We start from the raw sequence: 14,216 nt of genomic DNA, 5'->3' as shown, positions 1-14,216 counted from the left end.
TTCTTTTGCTTGGTTTTGTTTCTAAAGGCTAATAGAAATCAATAAATCTGATTCTGATGCAGACTTAGGTTTTTGTTTGAAAATAGATTTCTGAGTATGGCTTTGGTACCCTAATGTTAGAGTAGGCCTATGGAAATGTCTCTTTGCCGGACTAATTGAATTGTACCTCAACAAGGAGTTTGGTGACTCAAAGTGTCCTCTATTGCAATTTCTACTCAGATTCAAGGGAGAAAGCTATCAGTTTGTTACGTTTTCATAACAATGGGATAATGTGTGGGATTAAAGGCTGAGTCTAGTTTTATCCGCTTATCATTGTCTATCATCACCGTCACCGTTGTCATCTTTTCTCTCCAAAATTTGGTCACCTTTGAATAGAAGGTTTGACAGTTAATGACAGTGAACACTCTGACATGGTCTAAAATTCCTGCAAAGAAACATATAGATAGGAGAGGAGCATGACATAAACTGTAGGTGAGTTTGCATATGTGGTAAAACTTATTCGTTAATTGTCATGCGGATTAAGCTTGCATAACCGAGGAGCAACACTCAAATTCTCCTAGACCACGAGTGAGAAGCTGAAAGATGACTGTAAGGAATTATATTCAATTTCGCTCCTAAGTAAAAGCATAGGAACCAAATATGAGCTCTCCCTTCTTCAGGTGGCAGTTTTATTTGTTTCATTGTTAGGTCTCCGATTCTTCGGGGACCCACCCAAATTGAGTTTCATTATCATCTCCCCTTGTCAGTTCATTTGATTAGTTGAGTGCACTTTGTTTCCCCTGTACCATGAGTTGAAACTGCTCCATCTATGTATCTGAGCTTCACCATTATCATATCTAACGTGACCAACCAAACAACGTTGGTGAACCTCTTTAAAGTAATACATTGCTCATGGATGATTGCACTAAAATAGACCAACAAAGTTTCAACGTCTGTTTCTTGGTTATTTCTCTTAACTGCTGCTAACGCTTGCTTTATAATGCTGCCCAAGATTGACAATGATCGTTTGGGCAGCTTTAAGTTCATTTTTAGTTAGGCAATGAATACTTTCAATAATACGAGACATCTGATATATTCCTGAAATGAAATATATGGTGTATTTTGTTAACTACTTTATGAGTCTAATTCTTAAATGGTGTCAAGGTTGTAGTACATTGTGACTTTTGTATGTAGATAACAGGTCTATGTATTATACATAACTGTTACTGTTTTCTTGCTGCAGAGAAAAAGATTGATGAGCTACCCAAGAAGAAGGCATGTGCATGCTGCATTCTATAGTTTTGGATCTTGCATCTCCTGTGAAGTTAAACGCAGAAGATAACTGTTTTAAGTCTCGGCTGAAAAGAGAAGTGAGGACATCCTTTTTTTTTTTAAATACCTTTTTGTTGGAGTCGTCGATCAAAAATATGCTGTTGCTGTGGGGTTGAAGATTATAATGTTGTTGTATTATCACAGGAAACAAGATGGTGATTTTAATCAAGCGTCCTGCCGTACATTCTGGTTATGTGAGAAAAAAAGGACAAATTTTCAAAATCAACCATTTTCGAAATTTAAATAGCAAAATCGACATTTTCGAAATTTATTCAGCAAAACCGACCCTTTTCTTCTGAAAAATCGATCTTTTTCGAAATTTATTCAGCAAAACCGACCCTTTTCTTCTGAAAAAACCGACCGTTTTCTTCTGAAAAACCGACCCTTTTCTTCAGCAAAATCGACCTTTTCGAAAAGGGTCGGTTTTGCTATGGAAAAATTTTTACAACATACACGAGACTGCTAGTCCCGTGTATTTCGTGGCAGTTTCGAATAACACGGGACTAGCAGTCCCGTGTTTTTTGCAGAGACTAACATCTCTACAAAAATGAAGTTCACGGGACTGCTAGTCCCGTGCATTTTGCATACTCTCTCTGCAAAAAAATAAGAGCACGGGACTGCTAGTCCCGTGCACTTCCTGAGCGCAATGAAATGCACGGGACTAGCAGTCCCGTGCATTTCCTGCACATTCACAACTATGCATGCATTTCTGCTACGGGATAATTCCCTGTACAAACTCATATTTCAAATGCAACAATCATAAATTACACCATTGCATAAACACATATATCAATTCCCTGTACAAACTCATATGTTAATTCCCTGTATAAACACATATCAAATCTAAAAATCATAAAATACACCATAAACTTACGAATCCAAATCCAACAAATCACGCCACAAACCCACTTACAAATCTAATAAGTCACACCACAATCTCAGCTACAAATCCAAAAACCATATATTGTCCCGAAATACGTTTGTAATGTACATATCAAAATAGGATTGTAATTTATATAACAATACCGATTAGCTTACATACATCCAAGAACTCTCCTCCTCCTCTTTTGTCTTCGACCTCCTCTATCCCGACCTTCGATGAGTTCATGATCCGGTTATGCGCTCATCCTCTAGATGCCAACGGCTATGGCTGAGGCTATGATCAACCATAACAATATCCGGGCCTCTCTGTAAAAAAAATGAATATATAAGAATACAATATTATAAGAATGCAATATTGAAATTATAAGAAATTTAGTTACCTCTGTAAAGGATATAACATGTGAACGGTGTCGAGACTGGTCATATAGGACCTCATCATTAATCGGTCCAGGCTTCATGGTGTATATACCTACACATACAATTATAACATATCAATAACCGATCCACGACTAATTATATTGTCTACATTAAAATAAATCATAATTTGAATATGTTAATTATCACCAATTAATTGCTATCTATTGAGTCTAGCTGGACAACGAGGTCGAGTATGTCCTGGTTGTTTGCAAAGACTATATTTTTTATGCTTATCAATTCCTTCTCGTCCTTGATCCATGGTTCCCCTAATTCGTACAGATCGTGGTCGACCTGCTTGTCTCTCCCTAATTCGTACAGATCGTGGTCGACCTGCTTGTCTCTTGTATTGAGGTGGAATTAGTCGTGGTCCAGTATATTCGGGCCAATGGTGGAATTAGTCGTGGTCCAGTATATTCGGGCCAATACCGACTATCATCGGGTGGATGAAAACTCTCACCGTATGTCTTTCGGTAATGAATTGTTGAATATCATGGTGAACAATACCGATTATATGGAATTCTCGCACCACCCGGCTGATTGGAGGAGGCCGCAAGAATATGTGCACAAGGTATTTTTTAAGGTTGTGGTATGTTACATGTGCAAGTGCAATCAACATCAAACAATTTAACGGTGTAGATACCATCATAATCCTGTACCTGTCATTCATTGTCATTGAATACAGTAATTTGACATAATCTTGCCGCCTCAATTCTTCTATGCAAAATAGACTCATTCTTTGGTGTGTAACGCGTTGTCCAGTCTACACCATCCTCACGCCTTTTGTTGAAGTATGAGTTTAGCCTATAGAACGTTCTTGCAACCAATGATTGTATTGGCATAGCTCGTGCTCCTTTAAGAACGTCATTAAAGCTCTCGGAGCAATTAGTTGTCATTATGCAAAATCGCACACCCTCATCCTTACATAATGCCCATCGATGCTCGAATTGAGGCTTCAAGTTATGTTCAATCCAATTATGTGCATCTAATGACAAAGACTTGATCTTCTCTCTACAATGTTCATACACTAATATATCGGTTGCACACCCAGCTTGCCACAAAAGATTTTGCAAATTAATCTCACCGTGTTTTTTCTTGAAATTATCTCTTATATGCCTCAAACAATATCGATGGTGATGTGGTGCACCAAAACCCTCATGTAATGCCCTTATAATTCATTTCATCCTATCTGAGATAAAAGTAATTAATATGGGCGCACGAACACTAGGAATCCACTTGTATATAAGTTCAAAGAACCACTTCTAACTAGAAGTATCCTCTACCTCCACAACTGCAAATGCTAGAGGAAATAAACCGTCATTTGCATCTACACCGGTCGCCACAAGAAGCACGCCTTTGTACTTGCCATATAGATGTGTATCGTCAATGCTCAATAACGGACGACAAAAAGTGAAGCCCTTAATAGCCGGACCAAATGCCCAAAATACTCGAGTGAACCTCTCCATCCCCGGTGCAATCTCTTCAGACAATATTTTGCCCAAAATACTCGAGTGAACCTCTCCATCCCCGGTGCAATCTCTTCAGACAATATTTCATATTCAGTATTCGGATTATTTCGCTTTTCAAGATACTGTGGAAGTAATTCTTAAGATTTTTCTCAATCTCTAAATATTTTCAACAACGCTTTCCTCCTTGCATCATATGCCTTATATTTAGATATCTTAATGCCCCGCATATCATACCCTTCGAAATATCTAACTTGCATTTAGATCAAGTTCAGCTCTAACTTTAGGCATAATTAGCTTACATATATAAGAGGAAAATGCAGAATAATGATCGACGTCCACCGACGGATTGCAACATGTATGAAACCCGCAATATCTAGATATTACAAATTGCCCATTTGTTGATTTCCTCACAGCGGCATTTAGCAACCAAGGACATTTCCTGTTTCTCTCATCTTGCTCATTTGCATGCTCTACTTCATTCTTCTCGTTGAAATAACATTTTACATAGTAGTTGGTTGCATTAGTTTTTACAGGCTTGAATTTGACCCGATTTTTTATAGATCATTCTCGCACCGCAAAGATCAATGCTTCCTTGCTCTCGAATAGGTCCCCTTTTTTAAAAGTGATGAAGTCTTCAAGCCGTTGAAAGTTTGGACCAACATTAACAAATTCAGCTTGCGAAGTATTTATCCAATCTTCATTATAAAACTCGTCGGGCAACGTATCTTCATCTTCCACATAATCATTGTTAACATCAAATTGATCCATCCAACGAGAATCATCATCGATTCCAACTGCCACTTGCATGCTATCAATTTGCACGTCTTCTTCTTCAGTATCTTCTGAGTCATCATTTATTTCTTCTTCTACAATTGATCCTGCCGGTAGATCACCCGTAACATAGCCCGATGCGTCGTTAAATATAGTACTTGACGTCCCACCAAGAGAATGCCCACTTAAATGTTGTAGTTGACACCACGGCTCTTGACTTGGAGATGTCATAAAACCACTCGACTCATTGTCTAAGTCCATCATCCGAGAAAACTCTCCTTGTGGTCGTGAAACTTGGGCAAATTCTTGAATCGGATACTTCTCAATGAACAACTCAACTGACACTTGCTTCTCCACTAATTGTTTTATGTCATTCAATTCCTCATCGTCGGTAATCGCCACAGCAATAGTTCTACTCTCATTTATCGGACAATTGAAGAACACTTTAATTGCATACCATGCTTTATTAATTTTTGTAACTCTGTGTATTTCATTCATCATTCCATCAAAATTTAATGACTTGGATAGCATAAACATTTTCCTAGAACCTCCCTCATACATCGGCATACTATTCAATCCGACGCCGAGGCTCCCATTGAAGAAGCAAATAATGGGTATAGAGTTTGTCATCGAAGCTGAAAATCAACAGTCTATCATATGTAAATAATCTATTATAACTGGAAATATTAATATTAATTTAAAGTCAAATTTAAAATCCTAATCTCAACTACAAAGCAAATAATGGCTAAATTCCCTAATCCCAAATCACATTATTCATGTCTAAACCCTAATTATGGTTAAACCCTAATCTCAAATCACATTATTCATGTCTAAACCCTAATTCCCTAATCTCAACTAAATACATTCCCAAATTTCAACCTTAATCCCAAATCTCAATTAAATTCATTCCCAAATCTCAACCATAATTCCCAAATCTCAACCTAAATACATTCTCAAATCCGAAATTTCATGGCTAATCAAAATTTAAAAAAAACAAAATTTACCTTGGTCGCCGGCGGCGGTCGGAGCGAACTTGGTCGGCAGCGGCGGTGGTCGGAGGGCGCTTGGTCGGCGGCGGCAGTGGTCGGCGTCGATGGGTTTGAGGAGCAGGTGAAAGAGGTGGGGTGAAAGGGTTTGGGTGAAAAAAAGTTCGGTCAAGAGGAAGAAACTCACGGGCCCCCCGATCGCACGGGACTGCTAGTCCCGTGTTATTCGAAACTGCCACGAAATACACAGGACTAGCAGTCCCGTGTATGTCGTAAAAAATTTTCCGCAGCAAAACCGACCCTTTTCAGAAGAAAAGGGTCGGTTTTGCTGAATAAATTTCGAAGATGTCGATTTTGCTATTTAAATTTCGAAAATGGTTGATTTTGAAAATTTGTCCGAGAAAAAAACTGAACCGTCCTAGTTAGTTGTCTCGTTTAGAGGGAGATTATTCATGTCCCTCTCCTTCACTCGTGAGAGTGGCGTGAGTCGCAAAAAAGCTAACACTTGATCCTCACAAACCCCAACCAAAGGGCTCTTTCTTTTCCTGCTATTTGAAGAGTAGATTACAGTCGTCATGTAGCTTAAACGTGTTGTTCAGAAACTTCGAATACTTAGCTTTGAAGTCCCATTTCAAAGGGTAGCGATGAAAACTTTTTAAATAACGAGAGGAAAATCATCAGCAACGTACGCCATTTCGTAACATGTTTCTCCAATTTCTAGGAAAGATCTCCATTTACTGCAGATAACATAAATTTTGACTAATAAATAATTCACAGTACAAAGACGACAACAAATTTAAAATTTCAGAGCAACCGAAAGCTCTCACCTGCAACCTTTACCGTAGGAGGACACAAACAAAGCCGTCCAAAAGCTCGTTACATTAGAAATAAAGAAAAATTGTGTCTAGGCTCCAAAATTACATCCTTCAAGTGATATGACCCCGTTGACTTCAGGTAATGTGCTTAGACTTCTTGATCCAAATTCTTATATGAAAAAAGACTATTTATAACTGCCACCTAAATAGAGAGAGAAATTTTTTTAATCCCTGGTCCTACCCTCATCAGGCACCCTCATCATATATATATATATATAATATAATATAATATATATATATATATATAATATATATATATATATATATAATATATATATATATATTATATATATTATTATATAGACGATTAATCGGGTATTCCCCTGTCATACGGAGGAGATTCATCCTGACGCCTTTAAAATCACGATGATTGAGCGATATTGTGGAATGATCCGCCTCCGTTGAACTTGCATCACATATTCTAAAACCCCAACACACCAAGTTTGGGGTGAACCCCGTCGTCGTTTGACCCTTCATCCACTCGTATCAATTTTAACTGTTTTGCATGAATAGAACTTTTCACATGGCTCGATGGAGGGTCAAACGACGACGGATCACTCCAAACTTGGTGTGTTGTGGGTTTTAGAATATGTAGATCAAGTTCAACGCGAACGGATCATCCATAATGTCGCTCACAATCATGTGATTTTAGAGGCGTCAATGAGGAAAATCCCCTCCTATGACAAGGATACCCATTAATATCTCTCTCTCTCTCTCTCCTCTCTCTTCTATATAATATACTATATAAATATATATATATATATATATATATATATATATATATATAGAGAGAGAGAGAGAGAGAGAGAGAGGTTCAAATAAAAACCTCACTATCCTACAAACTAAAAACCAATCCTCTCCATTGGATCTAGATTCATCCGATGGCTGAGATTAAAGCTGCATAAGGGTAATCAGGTAAAATTAATAGCCCCCAAAGAGAGGTAATTAATGCTTGTCTGTTGAGTTCTTCATGCAAGTGTAGTGGTCCATTTCCCTATGCAATCTCATGGCTCAGGCAACCCAACAGTCACGAACAGCAGCCCTCTCACTCCTCAACCAACAACTCCCGTTCATCGTCCTTCAGCTCTCTCTCAATCGAGAAATCGTCTTCTAGTCACTCCACAACCAGCAGCTGTCCTTCATCGTATTTGAGCTCTCTCGTTCATCGTCCATCATCTCGCCATTCTTAAACATTTTATGGAGATTTAAATGGAGAGCTTGAATTCAGGTAAGCAGGTTCTAGTTGTTTTCATTGTAATCGATCCATATTTAGTATTTCAATACTTAGTCATATGACTTATTATCTAGGAGCTTACATTCTTAAACATTTTATGGAGATTTAAATGGAGAGCTTGAATTCAATTTAACACGTTCTAGTTGTTAATCTAGATTCACTGCATTGAATCGAGATTCATTGTTAGAGACTGTAGTGATTTTCATAATTTATTCACTTGTTTATTGTAGTGAATCTAGATTCAATGCAGTGAATCGATATTCACTCCAGATTAATTTAGCAATAATATGAATTCAATGCAGTGAATCTAGATTCACCCCAGTGAATCTAGATTCACCCCAGTGAATCTAGATTCATTGTAATGGATCCAGATTCAGTATATCAAATCTTAGTCATATGACTTATTATCTAGGAGTTTACATTCGTAAACATTTTATGTAAATTTAATCGGAGAGCTTGAATTCAGTTGAACATGTTCTAGTTGTTAGAGAATGCAGTGATTTTCATAATGTATTCACATGTTTACTGTAGTGAATCTGGATTCAATGCATTGAATCCAGATTCACTACAGTAAACATGTGAATACATTATGAAAATCACTGCATTCTCTAACAACTAGAACATGTTCAACTGAATTCACATGTTTACTGTAGTGAATCTGGATTCAATGCAGTGAATCGAGATTCACTCCAGTGAAACCAGATTCATTGTATTGAATCCAGATTCAGTATATCAAAACGTAGCCATATGATTTATGTTGCTTTATTTTCAGTTGTAGGCAGCAATGAACAAATAAAGGAACCACATGTTATAAATGCATCAGCCAGTGATTTTAGGGAAGATGGAATGGACGAAGTTAGCTCGATTCCTTTTCAATCACCAGGTGGTGGTATGTATTGGAAACCTCGGGTTGAAGCTGAATTTAAACCTTATATAAACCAAAGCTTCCGATCACTAGAGGATGGTATAGAGTTTTACCGAGAGTATGGACGTAAAAGTGGGTTTGAGATCAGACGGCATACAGAGAAGAAACATGAGGATGATACAGTTCTTCTTAAACACATTGTTTGCAGTAGAGCTGGCAGCAATGAATTAAAGATGGATGTTGATTTTGAGGATTTTAGTAGCATTTCGAAAAAGAGAAGGAGAACTGTATCTAGTAGATGTGGTTGCAAAGCTAAAGTCGTGTTTAAGTTTGATGGTTTGAAAGGATATAATGTTCTCTCATTTGTTGAAGAGCATTCTCATTTTTTGGTCTCCGGTAGTGGGAAACAATTTTTGAAGTCAAATAGAGTTCTCGGTCTCGCACATAAGAAACTTGTATTTGATGGAGCAAAAGCCAACATGGGGCCTAACAAAACATATAACTTTGCTAAGGAGTTGTGTGGAAGTTATTCTAATGTTGGTGCTACCTGTACCGAGTTTAAAAATTGGAGTAGGGATGTGAAGCTTTATATTGGTGATCGAGATGCTCAAATGATCATCGAGAAGTTCACGGATAAGAAGGAGATGTGTGATGGATTTTTCTATGATTATGCAGTCGATGAAGAGGGTCGATTAACTCGCATCTTTTGGGCAGATGTTATTGGACGAAGAAATTACGATGTATTCGGAGATGTGATATCATTTGACTCTACATATTCCACAAACAAGTAAGATTTTATAGTTAATCTCTTACGATTTTTAATATTGGAATTATATATCATAGTGAATATTATATTTTTTGTATGTGATACAATAGGTACAACATGAAGTTTGTTCCATTTACTGGTCTCGACAATTATAAGAAGTGTGTTGTATTTGCAGCAGGATTGATAGCTAAAGAGGACATTGATAACTATGTCTGGATTTTTGAGGTATTCATGAAATGCATGATTCGCGAGCCAAAGTGTATTGTTACAGATCAGTGCCCTGCCATGAAGCAAGCTATACCAACCGTCTTTAGAGAAGCACATCACTGTTTGTGCAATGATTTCATTAACTTACAAAACATATAACTTGCAAAAGTCAACATGGGGCCTTATTAGATAAATACTGAATCTTTCGTTATATATTTATATTGTAGTTGGCAAAATGCATTTCGAAGATGGATGATTTCAAGAGGAAGATCAATACACTGATTTGGAGTATAGATATAGATCCAGCAACATTTGAAGTAGGTTGGAAAGATGTTATGAATGAATTTAAGCTTGAAAGTAATGAATGGTTGTGTGAACTGTATAACATTCGGGAGTCATGGATTCCAGCCTATTATGCTGATGATCCAATGGCTGGTTTATTGCATACTACATCAATATTAGAGAGTGAGAAATGTTTCTTTGACAAATTCAACCGTAGATCTGACACATTGACAGAATTTTATCTCTGATACGAGAGTGCTATGGAGAAGCAAAGGCATACAAACGCAAGATTAAACTATGAAGGAACAAAGTTGATGCCAAGAATGGACGTACACCATTGTTATTGGAGAGGGATGCAGCAGAGTTGTACACTCGAACAATGTTTTATGAGGTACAGAAAGAGATAATGGCATCCTGTTATGATATGAGTATCAACAGTATATCAAAAGAAGATGGTGTGAAGGTTTTTTCCATAAAGGATAAAAAAGAGACATGGAAAAATATTTGAGGTAAAACTTAATAATGGAGATTGAAACAATAAAAATTAAATCCAGATTTAATGCAGTGAATCTCGATTCACACCACTGAATCGAGATTCAGTGACCATTTCATGCGCTTGTCATTTTCTTTTTTTATTCGGTGCTAATATACATTGTTTTTTGAATTTTAGGTGAAACATGCTTATTTGAACAATGACGTGCAATGTACGTGTAGGTTGTTTGAGAAAATGGGTATAGTATGTAGACATGGTTTTTTTGCACTGAACCAAGCTGATGTAACAAAAATACCAAGACATCTTGTTGTGAACCGATGGACAAAAGGTGCTGAGATGAGGTATTCATTGCAGTTTAAGGAAATATCAGAACAGTGCAATACAATTAAAGTTACAAATCACAAGTTGAATGACATATGATATGATTTCCAATCCTGTGTGAGTTTGGCAGGTTTAGATGGTGAGAGACTTGACTACCTGGAAGGGAAGTTGAATGAGTTGAAGCACAGTTTGCGTGAATCTAATTGGAAATCTGACACACAGAACAAAAATGATGTAATGGAGTTTTTTGTTGGCTCAAAAATACCAGCTGAAGTGATTGTTAAACCTCCCATTGAAGGTAGAAACAAGGGGTGTGGACGGAGAATTGTTGGTGATTATGAGAAATCAATTAGTCAACGAAAGAAGAAGAAGCCAAGGCTGTGTAATATGTGCAAAAAAATCGATTTCCATGACGCACGGACATGCCCATTAAAGAAAACATTACAGCAGAGTGATGTTTAATTTAGTTATCATATTTTGTTTCAAAATCATGTTTAGTAATACATTTCTTATTAAAATTGCTGAATTGTGTAATTCTTAACTACATATATTTACTAGATTATTAATTACATGGTTACGTTGTGTCATGTTAGTATATTGAATTGAGATCTACCCATATAGCATGTGAATTTCATTATTATTAGTTGTATTATTTCAAAAGGAATGATAAAGTAGTTGTATGCAGTCATCAGTTTAAAATTGATTCGCTTTAAGTGATTCTGGACTAACTATATTGGATCTAGATTCATTGTAGTGAATCTAGATTCACTGATATTGAATCTCGATATCACTATAGGGATTCATTATAATCAATCAAACAATCAAATTATTTGATTGATTCGCTTTAAGTGATTCTGGACTAACTATATTGAATCTAGATTGATCGCATTGAATCTAGATTATCTGATATTGAATTTCGATATCACTATAGGGATTCTTTATAATCAATCAAACAATCAAATTACTTGATTGTTTCGGTTTAAGTGATTCTGGACTAACTATAATGAATATAGATTCATTGTAGTGAATCTGGATTCACTGAACTGAATATGGATTCACTATAGTGAATCTATTTTCAATCAAATAAATTACTAAAAACTTAAGATAATATTGAACCGGTGAATATAGATTAAATACACTCAATCCACAATAAGTATGATTAACTTACTGAATCTTTCACTGTAGTGAATCTGGATTCACTGCGTTGAATCTAGATTCACTATTGTGAATCTAGATTCAATCAAATAAATTAGTAATAACTTAAGATAATATTAAAACAGTGATTCCAGATTAAATACATACAATCCACAATAAGTATGATTAATTTATTATATGTTACATAAAACCTTGAATTATAACTCACAATCTCTGCTTAAATCGAAATTCTTCCAATTGCATTCACTACCTTCACAGTATTTTCATATATCCAAACTATTCAAAAATCTAGAAATAAAATTATGACAAAGCTATTCTTATAAAGTATATTTACATAGAAAAGTAGTTCAACACAAACTGGTGTATTCTATAACATTAAGTGACAATGTACTCAATAACTGTAAAATTCAACATTGGAAATTATGTTGATTACAGAATATCATTTTCTTTGAGATCTTGTGGTCTTTCTCGTCTCTTTTTTAACATTGGCAGTTTCAGCATGGTGCTGTTGGGCTTTGCTGATGACTTCTTTGGCCAATTCATTTGTTGGTTCAGTAAGAATTTGGCAATAGTATATAGACCTCAGTCTATATGTAGCTGGTTTTTTAATCGCTCCTGTCGATATAAACAAAAGTTCAGTTCAAGATTCAGTAGCTATATTCTAAATTTTATTAATTCAAAAAGACTAACTGTAAACTATCAACACATTATTAGTTTAAACACTTACATCCTCTCTATGAAAACCAGAGTTCCAATTTGCTGTACCACCGCCCATGTAGGTCTCCATATGTCTCATGATAAAAATACCACAATCAAATTTGCTTTTGGCCGTTCTCCACTCCATTTCAAGTCTGTCAGGCGTTAATGTATTTATTTCACTCGCCTTGTTATGTTTTTTGTCTGCCAAATATCTCACAAAATTCTGGTGCTGTTTAATCAAAAGTAATCAGTGTCACATAACAAATCCAAATTATCATACAGTAATGTTTAATGTAATATACAAATTATTTTGGTTGTTTATATGGAAACAGTATTAATGACAGTGAATCACGATTCATTGGATCTAGCTCGCCAGGATTTAATAGAGTTAGTTCACCTGGACTCACTCTAATGAATCTTGATTCACACTAGTGAATCTGGATCCACTAGAATTAGCTATAGCTAGTGGATCGTGATTCCGTAATGTGAACACAGATTCACTAGCTCTAGTGAATCGAGATTCATAGTAAGATGTGAATCCAGATTCACTAACTCTAGTGATCGAGATTCACTAGAGTTAGCGAATCTGGAATTCTCTGACTCTAGTGAATCCATATTCACTATAGTGAATCCAGATTCACTTATTACTGTATTCTGCCAGTAAATGCTTAAAGCACATATGTAAGGTGGAAAAACATACCAAACCCTCAGGACGACCTTGGTATTTTTCCTTGTAGTCTGGGTAGTTTTTGCTATTGTCAATCAGCTCCATACTTGGATTCTTTAGGTCATAGCACACAATGTAGAAATGCTCAAACGCATTTATGGGAAAGAAGACCTAATGGTTGTGAAATTTAATCAGAGATTTTACAGATATAGTTAAAATTGGGTTAAAGAACAAAAACATGGTCTTCGAATCTTTACCATATCAATCTCATTAAACTTCATATGTGGATATAGAGCAATGTTTATCAGTTCTTCGTACAGAGTCATCAATGATTTCAGATTCACAAGCTTTAGCAATCTGAACAACATCAACCATTTCCACTGTCTCAGTCTGAGTATCCTGTGTCAGCCCAAGAGAAAAACTAGGTTCTTTAGTCTGTGGGGTACCACATTCGCTGAGCTTTTGCCTCACTGGTCTGTCAACCTTTTTCATGCTAACAGTCTCTATAATATTATCAACCTCTTGAATAAACTTTGGGGAGACTTGTGTTTGTGGTAACTCAGCTGATATTGGATCAACAGCAGGGGAACCATGCATATCTCTACTCACCTTGGTGTTCACATTAGGGGTATCATCAACAATGTTTCCCACAGCTGTTTCATTATCACAGGTACTTACACGATGTCCACACCCCTGCACAAGAACATTTGAAACTCTCTGTTGAATTTGAAATAGCTCATTGTCATTGGAGAACAACTTTCTCATTGTCTCACACTCAGCATCATATCTATCTTTTGCAGATTCCAACTCTGCAGCTCT

The 14,216-nt window shown here is 36.3% G+C and overlaps 2 protein-coding genes across 2 annotated transcripts; both read left to right on the top strand.

Annotated features, from left to right (window-relative positions):
• On the top strand, nt 7,918-10,310 carry LOC109838595 (protein FAR1-RELATED SEQUENCE 5-like). The gene is made up of 4 exons (XM_020407028.1): nt 7,918-7,936; nt 8,715-9,594; nt 9,684-9,798; nt 10,008-10,310. Exons 1-4 carry the CDS (start codon nt 7,918-7,920, stop codon nt 10,308-10,310), a joined length of 1,317 nt encoding a protein of 438 aa, XP_020262617.1.
• Nucleotides 10,442-11,338, top strand: LOC109838594. Its single transcript, XM_020407027.1, has 3 exons — nt 10,442-10,525; nt 10,733-10,883; nt 11,007-11,338. Exons 1-3 carry the CDS (start codon nt 10,442-10,444, stop codon nt 11,336-11,338), a joined length of 567 nt encoding a protein of 188 aa, XP_020262616.1.

Source organism: Asparagus officinalis, chromosome 4 (assembly GCF_001876935.1).
Source record: "Asparagus officinalis chromosome 4, Aspof.V1, whole genome shotgun sequence".
Lineage (NCBI taxonomy): Eukaryota > Viridiplantae > Streptophyta > Magnoliopsida > Asparagales > Asparagaceae > Asparagus > Asparagus officinalis.
This window is presented reverse-complemented; position numbering and strand designations above follow the sequence as displayed.